The sequence below is a fragment of the Myxine glutinosa genome, chromosome 9 (genome assembly GCF_964187855.1).
Source record: "Myxine glutinosa chromosome 9, kmMyxGlut1.1, whole genome shotgun sequence".
Lineage (NCBI taxonomy): Eukaryota > Metazoa > Chordata > Myxini > Myxiniformes > Myxinidae > Myxine > Myxine glutinosa.
This window is the reverse complement of record NC_136269.1, coordinates 112,145,251-112,168,486: the sequence shown is the minus strand read 5'-3', so window position 1 is coordinate 112,168,486 and position 23,236 is coordinate 112,145,251. Positions and strand designations below refer to the sequence as shown.

Here is a 23,236-nt window from a genome sequence, read left to right as displayed (position 1 = left end):
TCCAGCCGTTGTGTCCTTTCCTTAATTGATTTAGCATAGCGCGACTCGGCCAACGTTCGAGTATAATCGGGTAAACTGTGCAGACGCGGTCATACCAAACCGCTCGGTAAACCAACATCCACAACCGCGACTGTAACAATATGATATGAAATGAAATTTGAAATGAAATGAAATTTATATGAAATGATAATGCAATTAATGGACACAAAATAAGTTCCAAAAATATTTATTTAACAAATATACATGTTTTATCACATCCACACACAACCACACACACAAAAAAGCAACATTCATTCTTGATTATTTTATTTGGTCGCCATAAGCAATATTGTAACAACTTCCATGTGTCAGAAATGGCCATTTTTGCCACATTTTCATCAAATTATTACTGTGAGTTTGGTGTAGAAACTTGAGCTGCAGAAAACTTGAGCTGTGAGTTTGGAATGTCCATCATGCATTTTTGTTATGTCCTCATATGTGCCATCAATAAACAATAGGTTTTTTGAGGTGCCCTCAGATGGTACCGACTTCGTACCTGGCTCATGGACTAGTGGAGGAACCGACGATGGTCGAGTTAGAGGAGGAAATAGTAGAGGCGCAACGGTAAATAGAGGTGAAACAGAAGCTGGAGGAGGTAGAAAAAGAAGAAATAATAGAAATTGAAAAGACAGAAGAAGAGACAGGGAATGAATTAGGGAAGGAATTGATGGAATGTGTGCGAGAGTGGTGCTCGGACCGTGATGAAACGCCTGTTAAACAAATAGAAAGAATACAGGTTATTGAAGAGAGCCGGACGAAAATGGGTCCCGAGGTGAGTGGCGATTTCGGGAATGTGTTTGGTGCGAGCGGGTGCTCGGCGAGCTTGGGAGAAAGGCTAGACTCGGGAGTTTGTGAAGGGGCCATTGTGAGGGTTACGGATGAGACGGAGTGTGTGTAGAAAGTGTGCGCACCGGTGTGTGCGATTATGGAGTGTGTGGAGAGAGTGTGTGCACCGGTGTGTGTGGGTACGGAGTGTGTGGAGAGAGTGTGCGCACCGCAGTGTGCAAGTACGAAATGGAGTGCGAGAAATGATGCGGCTCAGGCATCGACCCCGACCGAGGTAGTGCTTTGTGGGACGAATAGAGTACGCGAGCCCCCGATGAGTGGTGTGCCGTGGGGACCGGAGGGAATCGGTGCTGCGTTGGTCTCGCAAGGACCGGCATGCACGATTCGTACCTCTGGCACCTGCACGGTATTGTTGGTGCCGTACCGCGGCAAGAGCTATCGGCGAGGTTCGAGGGGAAATTCGGAGTTTCGGACAAACGCACCTTCCCAGGTGATGTTTTGTAACCGTGGCCGGTTGGGTCATCGTGCATGGGACCGCAAGGCCCCGCGCAGGGATGGACCCCGGCACCTGGGCCCACCAATTCCACCACCCTCAAATCGTCAATGCCGGCCGGATATCACCCCATACAGGCGACCAACCACCCGCATGGATCGCTCGGCCCTTAGAGGCCGAGCCGCGACCAGGTACCTCCAGACCAGGTACCGGGGGGGGGGGGGGGGGGGTATTGTGCTCCCCACGTGGGGTATGGTGGTGTGACCATTCCCCACGTGACAGGGCCCATGAGCACTAGTTTAGGGGGATAGCATTGTTTGGCCCATGCTGAGGCCAGCAATGGTTGCTCCATGGGAGCACCGAAGCACTAGCTGAGGGAGGGCCAGGATAATGACTAGGGATCTAGAGAGACGACAGGGACAAGATTTAAGTTGTGACAATGAACTGTAGAGGGGACGTGGAGAGTTTAGCTGGTTGTTAACAAAGGGTGTGCGTCATGTAAAGGGACGACGGGGAAGCACGAGTGATAGGGGAAATCAGTTAGATAGATGATGCTGTTTGTTTGAGAATAAATGGAGTTGTGGTTTGGAAATAGTGGTGTGCAAATAATTGGTGTGGAGTGCATGGTGCAGAATGCATGGTGTGAAGGATTGAATGGGGGGAGTGGAACCCATTCACGAAGGCCCGGTGTGGTAGTTTAATGTTAGATAGAGGGTACAGGTAAATTACCTGGATATTGACACCGGAAACGCGTTTCGGAGGGTGAAAACGGCGTCAAATATTCTAAAATTGACGAAGAATTATTTTTTATAAATCTCGCGGCCGTCGGGGATAGTTTTTCACGGCCAGAAATACGGTATAAGCGGTTTACATAAAGAAAGAAAGCTCGGTTTGATTAACGACAGTCACACATTGCCGTTGCAACGGCGCTATCGTCTGATCTGTCGGCACTGATCTTACTGCAAGCTAACTTCTTCTGGTGGAGGAAGCTGCCGTGCCCAGAGAGAACCAGTCCTGACAGCGACTGAAGTTAGAAGACTACACACATACTGTGAAAACGTATGTTAAGCCCAGTTAAAATTTCTTAAAATAGGCCTTAAGCTAGCACATTGTTTGTATAGTTACTTCCTTAAGCTTCTTGTGACATTTATTGTATGTAGGTATTGGGGAGGACTGTCTGCTCTTCTCTTTTACCAAGTCTTACCAGGTACGATACCGACACCGACCTACTATCAACTACCTAACCTACTGATGCCATCGTGATGGGTAAAATAGTGGCAAGAGGCTTTGGCTTCGCCGGCTCATTGCGGCTTTGCAGTCGGGTACTCGTAGCCAGCGAAGCCGGTGTTGTCAATAAACGCGTACGTATTATGTCGAAAACCAGATTATGCCTTGGCTTGAGAATTCCGAAGCTCAATGGAGGCCGCTATCTTGCGGATGCGGAAGTATGCATAACAAATTGAAAAACGTTCAATAGGAGTTTCTTTCACCCGTCTTTGTTTGATTCACAATCTTATGCACCTCCAATTTGTAATTAAAATACTTTAAGACCAACCTCGACCCGCACGGGCCTGGTTATCTTCAACGAAAAGCATCACCAAACACAGGAACCAATGAGATTCGAGCATTTGAAAAAATATTTCTAAAACCAAATCACGCAATGGAGGCCGCCATCGACCGGATGCGGAAGTTTGCATAAAACAATTGCGAAAAAGTTCAATAGGAGTTTGTTTCACCCGTCTTTCTTTGATTCACAATCTAATGCACCTCTAATTTGTAATTAAAATACGTTAAGACCAACCTCGTTATCTTCAACGAAAATTGTCATCAAACACCGGAACCAATGAGATTCGAGCATTTGAAAAATGTTTTTAAAAAGCTTATTACGCGTTTCGGAGGCTGAAAACGGTGTCAAATATTCTAAAATTGACGAATAATTATTTTTTATAAATCTCGCGGCCGTTGGGGATAGTTTTTCACGGCCAGAAATACGGTATAAGCGGTTTACATAAAGAAAGAAAGCTCGGTTTGATTAACGACAGTCACACATTGCCGTTGAAACGGCGCTGTCGTCTGACATGTCGGCACTGATCTTACTGCAAGCTAACTTCTTCTGGTGGAGGAAGCCGCAGTGCCCGGAGAGAACCAGCCCTGACAGCGACTGAAGGTAGAAGACTACACACATACTGTGAAAACGTATGTTAAGCCCAGTTAAAATTTCTTAAAATAGGCCTTAAGCTAGCACATCGTATAGTTACTTCCTTAAGCTTCTTGTGACATTTATTGTATGTAGGTATTGGGGAGGACTGTCTGCTCTTCTCTTTTACCAAATCTTACCAGGTACGATACCGACACCGACCTACTATCAACTACCTAACCTACTGATGCCATCGTGATGGGTAAAATAGTGGCAAGAGGCTTTGGCTTCGCCGGCTCATTGCGGCTTTGCAGTCGGGTACTAGTATTTAATATTAATATTAATATTATTTAATATTTAATTTAATTAATTTAATTATATTTAATTAATTAATTATTTAATATTTAATATAATTTATTATTAGAATATTTAATTTATTTAATATTTAATTAGAGGGAATTTAAAGAATTTAATATTTAATTATCAGCACATTTCCTACGAAAATTCCACCTTCCCACTTTATTTTATTCCATTCCGAATTTATTTTAATCCGTTCCAGGGTTGAAAAAGCATTATTACAGGATTGATGAAATGCCATCGTACGCTGCTTCCGGTTATAAAAACCGCAGCAGTCGATTTGAATGAAGAAGAGGAATCACATTACATTGGTAAATGACATTCGTTTTGGGGAATCATGGAGGAGCAAAGATGGCGGACAAATGGCTTCAAAAAATGAGCTTCCCTTCCTATCCAGTTAGTATAGAGATCAGTGGTTATGATCAAATAACCTATACCGTTTCCATAATTTCCGGCTGTAACACGTGCCCTTTTGTGGTTTGTTTTCAACGTATCCAATCACGTGACTGTTCGTGACACTAACCGGAAGTGACGTGGTTCCGCGGGCGCCTCTTCACCTTTTCAAGTTCACGTCATGGCCGCGGAGCAGTAAGTGAGGAAAATGAGTTGCTTCTCTCATTCGTTTGCCAAGAAAATTGTACTCTATTTATTTTTGTCCATTATTTTGATGGACGGTATTCTATTCACTGGTCCATGAGGTATATTTAATACACAATTTGTGAGGAGATGTTGTTAATCCAATAAATGTGACGTCCGAGCTACCACTCGATTTCGTGTTTGCGATGAAAAAAATGAAATGTTATTCCTTTCAATGTATGAAACTCGTTCAATGAAATTTTCAAATGTCAGTACTCATAGTGTGAGGTGCTATGAAGGTAAGCTCCGGCCGGTAACCTCGCGGTTGTACTTGTAGTACTGTAGTGTATTGGTGTTAATCAGTTGAAGTTGAATAACCTAGGCCTTTAAGTTTAAGTGTGTGGAGAAATGACACGAAATTCCTCGTTTTGCTCATTTTAAGTTTGAGTGTACTGCATTGATGAATGTTCAGTCACCAAATGGTGCATTTTGTCGTGATCAACGCTTCACCAGGGGTATGTTCCGTTAGCAAGCAGCTTACCAAGCCAGCCGTTCCGCATCAACCGCTTTGCAAGCCGCTCGGCAAACGGAGCAAGCGCCAAGCGACCGAGGTGCTTCGTGATGTTAGCAAAAAATGGCCGCCTTTGTCTAATTGAAAACGAAACTACAACCAGTGACATGCTCAGAAACATGAAACCCCTGCTTACTGCTATATATACTCAATATTATTGAAATGTGCATTTACTTTTAGGCTGGTTAAAATTTTTTTCCCTGTTTATCATTAAACAAGAATGTATCAATTGAATGCAGGTTTATTAGCAACAACGATGAACAATCAATCTGCAAGACAAAGAAAGCGATGGTAGATATTAGAATAAGATAATAGATACAGAATATGCAAATAACAATGCGCAGTATTACACAAGATGGGAACGCAATAGAGAACAGCACCATACAAGAGTTGTCTATCTCCCTTTCCCAAAAACGTTCAATTGTGACACAGAATAGAACGAAACTGGAGACCGAGAAAAAGGATCACATGAGTTTATAATTGATATTCTTCTGAATTGAATCGGGCTGGTGGTTTGATAATTCGCTTCGGGCGGCCCGTCACCACCCGATCAATCGTCGGAGTCCTCTGAGGGCAGTTCGTAATTTCCTGGTCCATTGTGGGAGTCTCCGGTGGGTGGTTCACTATCGCCCTGTCCGACGCCGGAGTCCCCTCCAGCTGGTCCATCATCACCCGAACCGTCAAGGGGGCAGAAATAGGCAGTGACCGTGGAGGTGTGGCGGTGGTCTGCACATGTGGTTGGTTAGCGACTCTCGCGGGTGGTGTCATCGCGGTGGTGGAGCGGAGTGTCTGTGATGGTAAGCCCGGCGCAATGACATGTTGGGGTTCACCCTTCTGGGGAGTGGTAACAGGATTGAGACAGACTCTTGGAGTGGCGATGGGTTGGGTACCAGACATTAAGTATTTCGGTACGATTGGCATAACACTTGGCATAACGGTTGGCAGCATGCCACTTTTGCCAGTCGTAGTGGGAGTTGTCATGCTGAAAGGAGTAAAACGTCGCAGGAACTTACGATTCCGGAGAGTGATTCTTCCGGAGCCATCCACCTTGACAACGTATTGATCGAATTGTTTTACCTCAATCACGGTTCCGGTCCGGTCCCATTTTCGTGGTTCCAGGCCGGTCTGGTTCTGGATCCGGACATGGTCCCCGACGGCCAGTGGAGGTAGTTTTGTCGTGTGTTCAGAGAGTCTTTCGATCTCCCTGGCATGCCGAATGCGCAAAGCTTCCTCACGATTGTTGCGTGTTTCCCGCCAGGTGTCCGATGGCAAGTATCTGCCTGGGATGATGGGTATGAAGTCCTTGACTGGCCTCTTGAAGATGATCATGGCTGGAGACAACCTAGTGTCCTGATCCGGTGCATTCCGGTACTGGAGTATTGCACGTTGGAACCGATCAGTGTCTAGTTCACCATTGGAACCAGTGTTATCGGTGATCATTCTTTTCGATGTTTTGACTGCGATCTCGGCACGACAGTTGCTGTGTGGGAAGGCAGTGGATGACAACCGATGGTTAACGCCCCACCGACGCAAGAAGTCTTGGGTGTCATGTGCCGTGAATTCTGGCCCACAGTCAGATGCCAATTCGTCGGGGATACCATAAGTGGCGAAGTTCGACCGCAGACATTTCACTAGGCCTTGTGCCCCGCCAGTAGTTAGCTGAATGATTGGCCAATTAGAGTAACGATCAACGGTGACCAAATAACTCCGACCCTTGTGATGAAAGTAATCTGAACAAACGTACTGGAAAGGGTAGGCAGGTTCAGCTGAGGCTGTAGGTGGAGCACTTGGGTGCGATGGGGCCATCCGATTGCAGTGTGAGCAGCGATTGCGCATCTCATGAATCTGGGGAGTGATTCCAGGCCAAAAGATCGAGCTGCTGGCCCGGGTGGTCATAGCCGTGACTCCTTGGTGAGCAGCATGAAGATTCTCAAGGACAAGCTTCCGTAGCTTCGGTGGGATGATAATCCTCCCCTTGTAGACCACTATGCCATCAATAGTGTAGAGGTGTTCACGGAAGGGAAAGTATTCCAAAATGGACACAGGGAAATCGTCCCGACTGGCAGGTAGACCCTGCTCAATAGAATTGAGTAACTGCAGCATCTGAGTGTCACTTGCTGTTTCGTCCCGAACATCGTCCCAAGTGACGGACCGCACAGAATCGAGTGTCTTGATGGCTGCCATAGAAATAGCCATTTCCATGCCAGAGTCGTCATCTGTGGTCCACAGCCCAGTCAAGGTGTGCTGTCTTAGTGTAGTCGATGTGGCCACATCCATAATGGAGGAAATGTCATCCACCAGTGGCAGTCGTTCCGATGGTCTGGCACCCGACGGATGTCGTGAAATCGCATCTGGTACGCAGTGTCGTTTTCCCGGGATGTGGATAATTCGGAAACGATATGCTAGGGTCCTTTCTTTCAAGTTGGCAAGCCGCGTGTTATGGATGTCCTCTAATCGTCTGTCACCAAGAAGCTTGATTAAGGGCTTGTGATCGACGGCAATAATCAGGTTCTTGCATCCCAACACAAAATACTTTACTTTTTCCAGGCTGTCCGCCACTGCTAGAGCTTCACCCTCTATCGGAGCATAGCGCGACTCCGCTGCATGGGTGAAGCGGCCTCCAGCAAGGGTGATTTTCCAGCCATCGGGGCAGCACTGTGGGGTTTCACCAGGGCATCTGCAGTGTTTTTGGAGGAGCCAGAAGCCAATCCCATCCTTCGACCAGTCAGTTGCGAGACATGTTGTCCGTTCCTTGTCAAAGATCCGGACCCCATTTGCGACTTCAGATATGATGAGTCGTTTTGATTCTTCGAATAGGGATTGTAGTGTTGCATCCCAGTAGAAGGGGGTGCATGGTTTTAGGAGGTCCCGAAAAGGTCGCATCCTCTCGGTCATGCTGAAGCAGTATGTGACCTGATTGACTAGCCCAAACCAGGAGCGAATGTCAGTAATTGTTTTTGGTGTGGGGAAGTCCTGTATCGCTTGGAGATACCTTTGGCATGGTCGTACACTGTCCATGGTGATCTCGAATCCAGCGAATTCGACCGTGTCCTGACCAAAATGGAATTTCGTCGGATTTTGCGTAATCCCATTACGGCCGCACAGGTCGAGCCAGTTGCATGTCTGAAAAAAGCTCTCTTCCAATGTGTCGCTCCACATGATGGTATCATCAATACATTTGGACTTGTTTTTGAAGTCCGATACGATTTCGTCAAATCGTCTGGAGTATCCATCACCTGAAGCGATGTAACCTTGGGGAGTGGTGCAGTAACGGTATCGGCCCCATGGTGTGATGAACGTTGTCAGATGGCGGTCACATTCTCTGATTGGAACGCTGTGATAGCCATTCCAGGCGTCTGTTACCGTCTTTTTGGTGTTATGTGGCACCGCCATTGCTTGATGGAAGGGTGACTGGGTGTGGTGGGTCTCACGTGTGCAGTGCGCATTCAGTGGTTGCAGATCAACTGTCCTCCGTGGGGTCCCATCCTTCTTTGGACAGACGACCATTCTGCTGCACCATGTCACTGGTTCACCAATTGGCACCGGTTCCAGAACCCCTAACCTGATGTCGCGATCGATACCAGCCTTGACTTCTGCCTGCCAGTGTAAGGGGACAGGCACTGGGGTGTGCACCGCTTTTGGTGTTGCCTCAGGGTCAACCATCAGTGTGAGAGGCGGACCTTCCATGTGGGGTAGTGGCTGGTGTTCGCAGACATTGAATGTGCTGCTTTTGTAGTACTCCAGTAGCCATTTCTCCAGCCTCTCTCGGTTCTCGTCAGTGGCCGGAAATGGGATAGATGTAGGCAGTGTAGGGGGAAGCGATCTTACCGGGCAGTTACAATTTGCATCGATAACTGCTGCCACTGCAGCACCAACTGTGTTGGATTCGCCAATGGTTGGGAAGCTACTAGACACGAGGCCTAGATCGACGCATGCTTCACGACTGAGATACATGTTCCGTGTGTCAGGTGAGATGTAGCAGATTTGTCGGGTTTCAATAATGTCGCCATTGGCTGTGCGACCAGACAGGTGTAGGAGCATGGCGCCGATAATCCGGACCCTTCCACTGTTAACAGCATTCATCTTCAGGTTGACAGGTAACAGGTCTTCATTACGCAGCCCGAGTTTGTGGAAAATATTAAGTCCTGTGAGGCAGCTTTGACAGCCAGTGTCGGCCATGGCCTGGAGCCTGGCCGATTTTGGTCGGGATGACAGTGGCTGGCCGAAATGGTCATAAGATTCCTTATCGATCCGTGCTATGAGTTTTATGTACGGCTGTGGTTGAGACTTCTTCTTGGTCCAGCCAGAGAGGTGGTCAAATATATGGTGGTCGAGGTGTAGTGGAGTTGACAAGGTGGCCATGGCCCTTTTAATTTGCGGCTTCCAAATGGCCGTTTCTCGTTCCGTGACAGAGCAGAGGAGATCGTGGACCTGGCTGCTTTCATCCACATCATGAGCATCCATTGATTTGTCCGTAGGTTTGTTGTCCGCCTTTTTCGTGCCTCCCCGGCAGACATGTGCAAAATGGCCGCGAGTGGCGCATTTACTGCATGTTTTCCCGTAGGCATTGCAGAATTGACGCCTTTGGTCGATGTTCGGCTGTTTGCCATGACCAGTTTTGCCGCAATAACTACAAATGGCCGCCTGCTTGTCGGTAGTGATCAGGGCTCTTTTGTTCTTCCAGTTTTTGTATTGGCTTGCGCCATGAGCGCCTTCACTATCGAGCAAGGCATTCTGGGAACGTTTCCCTGCTTCCTTGGCCTCGACGAAAATGAGAACTTCCTCCAAGCTCATGTTCTGATTTTGATCGCCGAGAATGTCCTGTTGTATATCTTGATCGGCGAGTCCCCGACATAGGACATCGCGAACCATGTCCTTGGTGTAGTTGACATCAGTAGGGGGATTGCATGAGCATACAACAGAAAACTTGCAGATCTCAGCTTGACCAGCCAGACGGGCTGCGTAGGTACGAATTGGTTCTTCTCGGTCCTGTCGCATGTTGTGGAGGTTTACGCGGGACACCATGGTATTCTCCTCTCGGACAGCAAGGGACCGAATGGCTTGTAGTATAGCTGCCTCGTCCTTGATTTCAATGCGTGGGTTGCTGCGGTGGAGGTCACGTCGTAGGTTATCATCACAACATTCAAGGAGTTGAACGCGAACATCATTGCCGATTATCTGGGTCGCTGCCTTGTAACCATCCCATCTTCTGGTGAAATATTGCCAATCTTCGCTGGTACCGCCCGTTTGGATACGAGGACGGCTGACTTTGTCCGGTTTGGCTGGTGCAATGGACGTGTGGGTCATGGCGTGGATGGAGAGCTGGATAGCAGCAACGGCATTGTCAGTGCTGTCAGTAACGTAGACACAGCTCGGGAAGGGGCAGACTGCAGCAGGCATCTTCAGATGAGTTGATTGTTCATAAACAAGAATGTATCAATTGAATGCAGGTTTATTAGCAACAACGATGAACAATCAATCTGCAAGACAAAGAAAGCGATGGTAGATATTAGAATAAGATAATAGATACAGAATATGCAAATAACAATGCGCAGTATTACACAAGATGGGAACGCAATAGAGAACAGCACCATACAAGAGTTGTCTAATCATCACTTTTTTTTCAAAAAAGTGGGTAGGGAGGGAAGGGTTTTTTTTTTTTTCCCAGAGTGAAATTTTAATGGATTATTCAACGCACAATATGTTTTTTTCTTAAATATACTTGATCGGACATACATGATGAATCATGTTATGATTTCTAAACTAGTAAACCTTCGTATGTACGCACGGATACGATTCAAATAAAGAAAATAAAGAAACCTATGTCACATTGAGTTCTGTTTACTTTTAATATTTGCTGATACATATAACAATGGTAGACCAAAACTTCGGCTTTTAAGAATAATGTCCGGTTGCCATACATCTATCTATCAGCAGCTATTGCCATATAGCATTCATACATATTTGACGAGAATTCCTCGCCACGAAATATCACTTCATGGTATCAGTACATGCATATTGAGCAGTTTGGCAGACATGGAAGAGGACATAAACCACATCAAAAGGATGTCTGGTTCGCATTTATACATCTATCTATCAGCAGCTACTGCTATTATAGCACTCATAGATGTATCTATCTATCAGCAGCTACTGCTATTATAGCACTCATAGATGTATCTATCTATCAGCAGCTACTGCTATTATTGCACTCATAGTATAGATGTATCTATCTATCAGCAGCTACTGCTATTATAGCACTCATAGATGTATCTATCTATCAGCAGCTACTGCTATTATAGCACTCATCGATATTAGATGTATCTATCAATCAGCAGCTACTGCTATTATAGCACTCATAGATGTATCTATCAATCAGCAGCTACTGCTGTTACAGCACTCATAGATGTATCTATCTATCAGCAGCTACTGCTATTATTGCACTCATAGATGTATCTATCTATCAGCAGCTACTGCTATTATAGCACTCATAGATGTATCCATCTATCAGCAGCTACTGCTATTATAGCACTCATAGATGTATCTATCTATCAGCAGCTACTGCTATAATTGCACTCATAGATGTATCTATCTATCAGCAGCTACTGCTATTATTGCACTCATAGATGTATCTATCAGCAGCTACTGCTATTATAGCACTCATAGATGTATCTATCTATCAGCAGCTACTGCTATAATTGCACTCATAGATGTATCCATCTATCAGCAGCTACTGCTATTATTGCACTCATAGATGTATCTATCAGCAGCTACTGCTATTATAGCACTCATAGATGTATCTATCTATCAGCAGCTACTGCTATAATTGCACTCATAGATGTATCTATCTATCAGCAGCTACTGCTATTATTGCACTCATAGATGTATCTATCAGCAGCTACTGCTATTATAGCACTCATAGATGTATCTATCTATCAGCAGCTACTGCTATTATAGCACTCATAGATGTATCTATCTATCAGCAGCTACTGCTATTATAGCACTCATAGATGTATCTATCTATCAGCAGCTACTGCTATTATAGCACTCATAGATGTATCTATCTATCAGCAGCTACTGCTATTATAGCACTCATAGATGTATCTATCTATCAGCAGCTACTGCTATTATTGCACTCATAGATGTATCTATCTATCAGCAGCTACTGCTATTATAGCACTCATAGATGTATTTATCAGCAGCTACTGCTATTATTGCACTCATAGATGTATCTATCTATCAGCAGCTACTGCTATTATTGCACTCATAGATGTATCTATCTATCAGCAGCTACTGCTATTATTGCACTCATAGATGTATCTATCTATCAGCAGCTACTGCTATTATAGCACTCATAGATGTATCTATCTATCAGCAGCTACTGCTATTATAGCACTCATAGATGTATCTATCTATCAGCAGCTACTGCTATTATAGCACTCATAGATGTATCTATCAGCAGCTACTGCTATTATAGCACTCATAGATGTATCAATCAGCAGCTACTGCTATTATAGCACTCATAGATGTATCAATCAGCAGCTACTGCTATTATAGCACTCATATATGTATCAATCAGCAGCTACTGCTATTATAGCACTCATAGATGTATCAATCAGCAGCTACTGCTATTATAGCACTCATAGATGTATCTATCTATCAGCAGCTACTGCTATTATAGCACTCATAGATGTATCTATCTATCAGCAGCTACTGTTATTATAGCACTCATATATGTATCCCTGGTGTTGGGCTAGCGGCTAGGGTGCCTGGATACATAGATGTATGTAAACCCTGGTGTTGGGCTAGCGGCTAGGGTGCCGGCTTAGGATCCTAGGATCCTGGGTTCGAATCCCGGTCGATCGCTGTAATTAACGCCAGGGGGGTTGACTCAGCCTGTCATCCTTCCGAGGTCGGCTAATTGAGGACCAGTTCACTGGTAATTCCCTGTTTGTCGTTAAAGGCGGCAAAAAGGGTTGGCGTCAGGAAGGGCATCTGGCCGTAAAACATTGCTTCAAAAAAGGGGTCCGAAAAACAACAACAACCACGGTTCCCGAAAAAGGCCAACCCCCGCTTGCGGGGAAAAATGGCCTCTAAAGGTGGTTATATATAGATGTATGTATCTATCAGCAGCTACTGCTATTATAGCACTCATAGATGTATCTATCTATCAGCAGCTACTGCTATTATAGCACTCATAGATGTATCTATATATCAGTAGCTACTGCTATTATAGCACTCATAGATGTATCTATCTATCAGCAGCTACTGCTATTATAGCACTCATAGATGTATCTATCTATCAGCAGCTACTGCTATTATAGCACTCATAGATGTATCTATCTATCAGCAGCTACTGCTATTATAGCACTCATAGATGTATCTATCTATCAGCAGCTACTGCTATTATAGCACTCATAGATGTATCTATCAATCAGCAGCTACTGCTATTATCGCACTCATAGATGTATCTATATATCAGCAGCTACTGCTATTATAGCACTCATAGATGTATCTATCAATCAGCAGCTACTGCTACTGTAGCACTCATAGATGTATCTATCAATCAGCAGCTACTGCTATTATAGCACTCATAGATGTATCTATCTATCAGCAGCTACTGCTATTATAGCACTCATACATGTTGAGTAGAGTTCAACACCAAGAGAATGTTGGTTGCCGTTTATTCATGTAACTATCATCACCTACTACTACATGTAGTGTAGCGTTCGTTTAATTTTTGACTAGAAATCCACAGCAATAATTATCACGTAAGGCTCTCCCGTTTGCCTATGATATTTGGCTTCTCCTTCAGAATACCAACTACTTCTTGAACTTCCAAGTGGGCCTCTTCTCGGCAGTACGACTCTTACTGCAGGTACTGCATATAGGATATGACTCATCTGTGGTACCTCAGCTCCTCAACACGGAACGGATTTTACTGACTTCGCGAGCAAAAAAAAAAAAAAAAAATTTTTTTTTAGGGGTGGACGACTTTTATGGGGCGGGCGGCGATGATAAACAGGAATTTTTCTTTAACCAGCCTTATTGTTACCTCTATTTTTTGTCCGAATTCTTCAACATTTACAAACATGCAAAACACCTCCCCAAAAATTCACAGTGGTCGGTGTATAGATAGCTTGGCAGGGAGTTCCTCCTTCTGATTTATCATTTATTTATCTTTCTTTCCCTCTTCCTCATACTCTGTAACCGCTGCTAACACAAGTTTGTATGGGGAAGTCGTCACAAGAGGATAAAGTAAAACTGAAAATGATGACCCGAACAGTATTTGCTCGAGATCCACGATAACATTGTCTACATGGAGACTGCCATGTTGTTAAGTGGTGCCGAGCACATCATTCCGATGGTGTGTTTACTTAAGGGCAAACAATGGTGCTTGTTTGTGGTTTTATATATATTGTTGTGGATATGAGAATTGTGTTTTTTTATTGTGTAGTACATTGTAAAATATCACCCTCCTTCCTCCAGTTGTGTATAAAGGTCAAAGTGCGTCCCGTAATTAGGTCATAAACAATCACGATAGCCAATCATAGATTTCCTCCTTGTTGGTAGTTTATTTCCTTATTCTATGTAGGTTAAGGCTGTGTCTTACATTAAATTGACACTCCATTGCACCGAACTCAAATAGATAGATCCCCTTCCATTCCCATTCCAAAAGCCTCTACTGCCAACTGCATTTGCCGCCATTACGGCGTGGTCAGCTCGGGGAAGAAGGGCGTGCCCGCCCATCGTCATCAAGGGTGGAGCCAGAGAGCCCGTGCCCACCAATCAGGGCCGAGGCGAGCTCACCGATGGGTGTGTCCTGGAGGCCGGCGGCTTGATCGCCCGAGGCGTTATATAAGCGCGCGCGGAAGCCTTTGAAATAGGTTCCAAGAAAGAGTTGCGCCAGAGACGGCAGATGAGTTCAGAGTTCTAAGAGTTGCGCCAGAGACGGCAGATGAGTGGAGACGAGCCCTCGGAGAGAGAAGGGAGACGCATCCTGAGGTGAGCCAGAGAAGCAGTTTTGGCTCCACCAGCAGTTTTGGCTCCACCAGCAGTTTTGGCTCCACCAGCAGTTTTGGCTCCACCAGCAGTTTTGGCTCCACCAGCAGTTTTGGCTCCATCAGCAGTTTTGGCTCCACCAGCAGTTTTGGCTCCACCAGCAGCTTTGGCTCCACCAGCAGCTTTGGCTCCACAAACAGCGTGGGCTCCACCAGGCAGCTTCGACCCGTTACCCCGCGGGAGCCAGATTGCGGTGGCATCGGTGGCCGTCGAGGTCCAGCCCGACGTCCCGTGCGGGATCAAGCCCGAACCATCTGCCCCAGCTGAACCTTCCCATTCCTCCTTCCAGTCATTCCTGCCTTCATTCCCCATTCGTGTGAGTCTGTCTTTGTTTGTTCTGTCCTGGGTTAAGTAAGACTGCATAGGTAAGCTAAGTTTCACTGTGTCCTTCTGGTCCGTCCCTCTTTCTGCTTTATTTTCGTATCCTTCCTTCTCCTTGGTTTCTTTTGGTTGTAAATAGTAATAAATCCTATTCGTATTTCCTACCTCTTGTCTTCTTCTTCTTCACATCCGTCGTCTTTGTCTTTTCCCAATTGAATACTTGCGGCACGATTTGGCCAACGTTTCAGGATCGGGTTAGTCTTGTTAACGGTTCGGGCTGCGGCTGCCATCCGCTCGGCAAATTACCATCTTATCCGCGGTCGCGAACGAAGCGGCTCACCGGCCTTTCCGGAGGCCGCGGTGCAGCTTCAGGGACCACGTCGGTCAGTGACAAGCGAGGGGACTAATCCCCCCTCAAAGGGGAACCATAGGCCGACGTTGGGTTCCGTAACAATTGGTGTCGGGAGCGAGATACGGACCTGAAGCGCGAATAGCGCGCTCAAATTTCGAGTGGGCCGAAATCTACTTTGTTATAAAATTCCAAATTTGAAAATCGTGCCATGGATAGTCAAGGCGGCGGGATGCCGGTGGGGGAACTAGAAGAGGGGTTAGGGGTAACCCAGGACCACAGGGAAGAAATGGAGGAGAACAATGGTGAAGTGGTTGAGGAGGTGTCAGGTGCGCAAAATGGCGCCCTTGCGCACGTGGTTGTAGCGGCACCAAATTTAGCCGTGCCCGTGGTCGCAGCAGCCGAGCCCGAGATGCCGGAGTACATGTGAGTCTTTATGATTCAAATGATGGCAAAAATGGATGCCCAAAGTGATAAATCCACCCGAGAGCGAAGAGAAATGGGTGGCCAGATGGAAGATGGGTTAAACAAATTGAGGAATGATATGGGAAGCCAAATCGGGGGGCTCGATGGAAAAATCGGGGGGCTAGACAACAAATTTGGGGGGTTAGACAACGGGATAAAAGAGGTAAAGGATGGGTTAACGGGGCTAGAAGATAGGATGGAAGACAAATTGCGGGCAATAGGGGAGCAATCCGCCCGGGAAATCAAACGGATGGGGAACCAGATAGAAGAGGTGAAAATCGGGTTAGAAGGTAAACTGGATGCTCAGAGGGATGAATTAGAACAAATGAGGGCGGCATCTACTAAATAAATGGAGGAGATGAAGGAGGAAATAAGACGAGGTGTAAGCGAGGAGGTCTCGGGGGTACGCGAGGAGGTAAAGCGAGGTGAGAAGCGTATGGAGAAAGAGGTGAGAAACTGGACGGCAAAGTTACAAGGGGGCATAGAGGACCTGACGCAGGAGGTGGAACAGCTGACGGTGGGACAGACGGAATTAGTGGAGCAGGTACAAAAGAACACCGGTACGAGGAGGGTTAAAAGCGACACAAAAAGAACTCAAAAATGACTTGATAGCGACGAAGAGGGAATGTCAGATGGTACGTGAGGGACTGACAACGAGGTTGGACGAAGTGACGGAGGCAATGGAGACGAAGGACCGGGAGGTGAGGACGCACATAGAAACTGTCAAGGTGGCCTTAGAGGACGAAATTGAGGAGACGCACCGGGAAATAAAAGAGGTGAAGCAAAAGTTAGAGGATGTGGAAGAGGGGGTGAGTGAAATTAAGAAGAGACGGAGGGAAACTAAGAGGGAGATAAGGGAGGAGGTGATGGAATATGTGCAAGGTCGGTGCTCAAATCGTGATGGTGTGCTTGCTAACCAGATAAAGAGTTTGCAGGTGGCGGAGGAGGTGCGGAGACGAGGTGCAAAGGTGAGTGGCGATATACGCGGAAATGTATATGGTGTGAGGGGAGCTTCAGTCGGCTTGGGGGTTGGTTTGGACCCGGGTGTTCGTGAGAGGCCGCTGGAAAGGTGTGCGACAGGTGCAGAGTGTGAAGGAGGAGGTGTGCGAGAATGTCCGACTCTGGGGTGTGTGAGGAAAAAGTGCGCGCCGAGGAGTGGGTGTGCTGTCGAGAGTGAGTTGGTCGCAGCGCGTGTGCGGGGGGGGGGGGGGGCACATGGAAGCGCGGAGTGGGGAGTGTTACAGGGGATGTAACGGAAGCATGCACACCTGTGGTGAGTGTTACGAAGGGTGTAACGGGAGAGTGTGCGCAAGAGGATGCGCGAGAAAGGTGTGTAACGGACGGGTGCATGAGGAAAGAGTGCGCTGTCAAGAGTAAGGGTGAATGCGCGACCGAGAGTGGTGGTGAAAGTAGTAAGAGTGACACGGAGCGTGAGTTGGTTGTGGCAGGTGAGAGAGGATGTACACCTGGGATGGAAGGATGCACACCTGGAATGGTAGAGCACGTATGGGAATGCACACTGGAGTTGGTAGTGAGGCACGTGGTTGGGTGTACGGAGGAGAGCACACCTGTGGTTGTCACAGAGGAGGTGACCGAGGAGGGAGCGCGAAGAGGTTTTCGGTTTCGAAAGAACCGCCGTACACGATCCACGCCGGGCCGCGCTCTGAACGGCCGCGTCCGTGCTCCGCTAGGCGGAGCGGGCGGCCTGGTAGGAAGGGTCGTCACGGCAACCCTTTGTGGTTGAGGCGTTCCGGCAGGTCGAGATCGGGCCATTGGACGGCTCCGTGCCGAGATGGTGCGTTGGATCTCGGCCCGGGTAAGCGTCCTTCCCTGCACCGAGTGCCGGACGCATCGAACCGCCAGCACCAAACCACCCGCGTTCATTGCTCGGCTTTGCGAAGCCGGGCTTTGGAAATGAATTGGCGCACCGAGAGGCTCAAGTGAGTAGACGTGTGATGAGGATAGTGTTTTGGACCCGAAATTGAAAAACAAAATTTGATGATTGGCAAGGATTGGCAGTGATGATTGGTAGTGATTGGCAAATTTTTAATTGGCTGGAATTTGGTGAGCAAAATTTATAGTGAGAGATACCCGATGTGGGGGGATGGCAACTCTGCCATCCCTCACAACGGGGGCAAAGGAGCACTAGTTATGGGGTTGGCAGTGAAAACTAGCCCGGGAGGGTTAGGATATAGTGTGTCGGGATCTAGAGAAGATGACCATAGGTAACATTTAGGTTAGGTCGCAACATTGAACCGGTAGTGGGGACATAGAGAGGGTAGTTGGATGATAATGACGAGGGAGCGCAATAATGTAAGGGGCGACGTGGAAGCGCGAGTTTTAGCAGGGCACCAGGTAGATTAGATGATGCCGTGTGAGTGTTGGAGGTGTATTGTGAGAAGGTGATTGTGAATTGTATTGAGCATGGAAGTGTATTGAGCGTGGAAGTGTATGGAGCAGTGAGTGAGGAACGATTGAGATTGCACAGGTGTGCAACTGAACAGGTGTATGGAGCAGTGTATGAGGGAGTGATGGTGCTGTGTGCTATGTTGACCAAATGGTCCAGGAAGGAAGGAGGGTGCAGGTGGCACCAGGTGATTGCACAGGTGTGCAACTACAGGTGAATGGAGAATGGTTGTGTGAAATATATGGAGTAGGGAATGGATGGTATGGAGTGAGTATGGTGGAAACTGTGGAGTGGAGTGGATGGTGCGAAGGTGTGGATGGGGGAAAGGAAGATGGACCCCATCACGAATACCCGGGGAGGGTAGTGTAAGAGTTAGGTAGAGGGTACAGGTAAATTGTGGTTGGATATTGGCATCTGTGGTGCGTGGTGGAAGAATGGAGTTTGGATGGGTGCATTAGTGACATGGAAATGGCTGGGCGTGTGGCCTGTTAGTATGTGTAGTTGATTGGGCACTCCACCACTGTGAGGATGTCGGCCAGGTAAGGCCGCAGGTGGGCTCTGGGAGCCGGTAGAGTTGTGGATGGGGCCCGAGGATCCGGAGGACGGACCCGGGTAGCCCAGTGCCAGAGGGCACCGCGGGGTGACAGAGCCAGGAGGGGCCTTCCCCAGTTAGATAGGTTAGGGTGAGGAGCTAGGTAAGCTCGGGTGGAAACTACAGTGGTGGAGGTGTGCAGGTGGGTAGACCTGCTGGGAGAGCTACACGACTCAGCCCGGAAATTGTGCAAGGGCACCGGGAGATGAATCGGGGGAGTGAGACCCCAAATTGAGAAGCACCACAGTTTGGTCAATGGGAATTGGTTTTTAGAACCCATAGTGTAAGTTGGCCAATGGATTGGTAGGGAAGACCCCGGGTAGTGTAAAGTGTGTTAATGTCAGTTAGAGGATAGTTAGGATGGAAATCCCCTCGCACCATCTACATCCACTCACCTGAGGTGACAAAACTCCACACCATGCCAGGTTGTTTTTGATTATTTTTATTGTGCAAATGTTTGGATTGTGAGACGCATCATGACGTGGGTGTGACATTGTGCTTTGTTGTTCCATCTCTTCCTCCTTATGAGGATTGATGATGAATTGGGTGATGGCAAATTTTGGATTAGTGGGAGTGAAGACGAATTTGGTGTAGGGGAAATATGGGGAAGACGAGACATTAGTGACGAATTTGTAATGTGTAGATTTTGTACATATGGGGTAAGGGCAAGGGTAGTGTAGGTCACATGTGGGGGGGGCGTACGGTAGGGACGAGCTTTTCTCCGCTCCGTCTCCATATGCACCTCGCCTTGCATTGCCTTTATTGATGTGTACCCTTGTGACCTTACCCCTCGCTCACCTGTCTTTTTTCCCCCCCTTGTCTCCCATACGAGGACTGTGCGCCACTGGGCGCCGAGGGGAGCGTGCGGGAGTCCGCCATTGTGCGCCCAAAACTCTCGCAACCACAGCTGTCTGCATCGATGCACCACCTTATGGACCACATGTCTGTGGCTGAGCACCACTGAGGGACCCCATGGGTTGGGGCATGGCCCCTCTGCTGGAACCGGCCATGAAGGCCCGAGATCTTGCTGGCGGACCTTGGTCACAGGGCACCTATGCCATACAGGTGAACCACACGTAGTCGGCCCTGTGGGCCATAAATAAATAAAAACGGACACGTTTTGTGCAAGTTTTATGTCCAAATAGGCCGCCAGCAAAGAAGATGACAACAACTGGAAGAACCATAGCCAGCAGAGGGAGCCGAAGAGCAAGACACCACCAAGGGTTTGTTGTTTTTATTTTTATTATTGAACTGTGGTGACTGTGCACCGATTGGTGCTTGATGGTGTTTTTGGTGCGTTGTGGGTGCTTTCTGATGCGTCGATGCAGAGCAGACTGTCTCCCCCCCAAAAGAACAATCACGGGTCCTAGGTTGCGTATTGTAAATAAAAGTAGCGTCAACTAAATAATGCGCCCCCACCGTAAATGTATAGTTTGAAGACCATTCCGCAATTCGGTTAGTTGTGGGCGTGAATCTGTTAGGCAGGGTGCAATGGAGCAGCGGGACATATTTATTTATGTTTTAAAACTGTCACACTCAGGATCAGGTTAAATGTAGAGGGAACCACACCTACGTGCCACACTAAAAGTAAAGGTAATAGGCTCGGGACGTGCCTAAGAGGAGGAGGGTGCAGTGTTGTGGATATGAGAATTGTGTTTTTTTATTGTGTAGTACATTGTAAAATATCACCCTCCTTCCTCCAGTTGTGTATAAAGGTCAAAGTGCGTCCCGTAATTAGGTCATAAACAATCACGTTAGCCAATCATAGATTTCCTCCTTGTTGGTAGTTTATTTCCCTATTCTATGTAGGTTAAGGCTGTGTCTTCCATTAAATTGACTCTCCATTGCACCGAACTCAAATAGATAGATCCCCTTTCATTCCCATTCCCAAAGCCTCTACTGCCAACTGCATTTGCCGCCATTACGGCGTGGTCAGCTCGGGGAAGAAGGGCGTGCCCGCCCATCGTCATCAAGGGTGGAGCCAGAGAGCCCGTGCCCACCAATCAGGGCCGAGGCGAGCTCACCAATGGGCGTGTCCTGGAGGCCGGCGGCTTGATCGCCCGAGGCGTTATATAAGCGCGCGCGGAAGCCTTTGAAAGAGGTTCCAAGAAAGAGTTGCGCCAGAGACGGCAGATGAGTTCAGAGTTCTAAGAGTTGCGCCAGAGACGGCAGATGAGTGGAGACGAGCCCTCGGAGAGAGAAGGGAGACGCATCCTGAGGTGAGCCAGAGAAGCAGTTTTGGCTCCACCAGCAGTTTTGGCTCCACCAGCAGTTTTGGCTCCACCAGCAGTTTTGGCTCCACCAGCAGTTTTGGCTCCACCAGCAGTTTTGGCTCCATCAGCAGTTTTGGCTCCACCAGCAGTTTTGGCTCCACCAGCAGCTTTGGCTCCACCAGCAGTTTTGGCTCCACCAGCAGCTTTGGCTCCACAAGCAGCGTGGGCTCCACCAGGCAGCTTTGACCCGTTACCCCGCAGGAGCCAGATTGCGGTGGCATCGGTGGCCGTCAAGGTCCAGCCCGACGTCCCGTGCGGGATCAAGCCCGAACCATCTGCCCCAGCTGAACCTTCCCATTCCTCCTTCCAGTCATTCCTGCTTTCATTCCCCATTCGTGTGAGTCCGTCTTTGTTCTGTCCTGGGTTAAGTAAGACTGCATAGGTAAGCTAAGTTTCACTGTGTCCTTCTGGTCCGTCCCTCTTTCTGCTTTATTTTCGTATCCTTCCTTCTCCTTCGTTTCTTTTGGTTGTAAATAGTAATAAATCCTATTCGTATTTCCTACCTCTTGTCTTCTTCTTCTTCACATCCGTCGTCTTTGTCTTTTCCCAATTGAATACCTGCGGCACGATTTGGCCAACGTTTCAGGATCGGGTTAGTCTTGTTAACGGTTCGGGCCGCGGCTGCCATCCGCTCGGCAAATTACCATCTTATCCGCGGTCACGAACGAAGCGGCTCACCGGCCTTTCCAGAGGCCGCGGTGCAGCTTCAGGGACCACGTCGGTCAGTGACAAGCGAGGGGACTAATCCCCCCTCAAAGGGGAACCATAGGCCGACGTTGGGTTCCGTAACAATATGTATTATAAACCACAAACATGTTTGATTACCTTTTTAAACAGTCGCTAATGCTGTTTAACACTGAATGAAAGGAAGGAAACTGATCTTCTTGAGGTATTTATCATATGCTTATCGCGTCCCCCACATATTAATGGACTGGAGCCTAGATCTATTGTAATCTATATACCCCAGAGAGGATAATAATGTGACCCTTCCTCACAGAAGCAGGTATACCATTTCACAGCCATCTTAAAAAATGGATGTCATTTATATCCGATTTGATATATCACAGAAACTAGGCTTTATCAGTTTGCTTACTGGCACCATTCTGGCTCGATCTTTCCTCAGCAACCAATATAGCGTCCATAGCAAGCGATACACCAATTTCAACAAGAAAACAGCTTTTGATAACTTTATAGTTACTAGTACACCTGCTCACTGCGGGAGTAGCAGGAAGGGTCATTCCTCTTTGGAGTATATAGATTATAGTCGATCTATGGTCGGGTCTCAAGAACATTGGGTGTGTGTTCATTTACCAAGTTTCTTGTAGAGAGATCGCCAAGTGGTTTAAGCATTCGAGCAAGCACTCCATTCAAAACCGTTAAGGAACGGCTGGCTTGGCAAGCGCTAGCTAGCTGCTTGATAAATGAGCACAACCCTGGCTTCCTCTCTTTCAGTTTCAGGTTAAACAGCAGGATCGAGTTTCAAAAGTTTGCGACGAAAAATGCTACGTTAGCGCCAGGAAGTGTCATGTTATTAACCCAACCCTTGCAGGGTATATAGAGTACCGTAGATCTTTGCTCAGTTCTGTAAGTAAAACCTACCTCAAGGATGTCGGGATTCCTCCAAATTTCTTTATTTAGTGTTATATTGGTGTTATAAACAGCATTAGCGACTGTTTAAAAGGCTAATCATACGTGTTTGTGGTTTATAATATTTTTACTTCTGGTGGAGGCCGTTGGGTCGTTGCTCCCACGGAAACGCCATGATAAGCTATTTATAAACCTTGACCACGTTTGTTCAAGGAGGAAAAACA

The 23,236-nt window shown here is 47.3% G+C and overlaps 1 protein-coding gene across 5 annotated transcripts in view; it reads left to right on the top strand.

Moving 5' to 3' along the window:
* The first annotated feature begins 4,329 nt into the window (after positions 1 to 4,329).
* The window catches only part of MRE11 (MRE11 double strand break repair nuclease), a 121,110-nt gene continuing 102,203 nt past the window's right edge, over positions 4,330 to 23,236 (top strand). For 2 of the 5 annotated variants that reach the window (XM_068128544.2, XM_068128541.2), the window contains exon 1: positions 4,330 to 4,400. In XM_068128544.2, the coding sequence (XP_067984645.2) occupies positions 4,387 to 4,400 (14 nt within the window). In that variant the 5' untranslated portion in view covers positions 4,330 to 4,386. Of the gene's footprint in view, positions 4,401 to 4,491; positions 4,511 to 4,546; positions 4,688 to 13,771; positions 13,835 to 23,236 lie in introns of those variants that run through there. The other 3 variants (XM_068128545.2, XM_068128546.2, XM_078784704.1) reach the window with 3 other exon arrangements.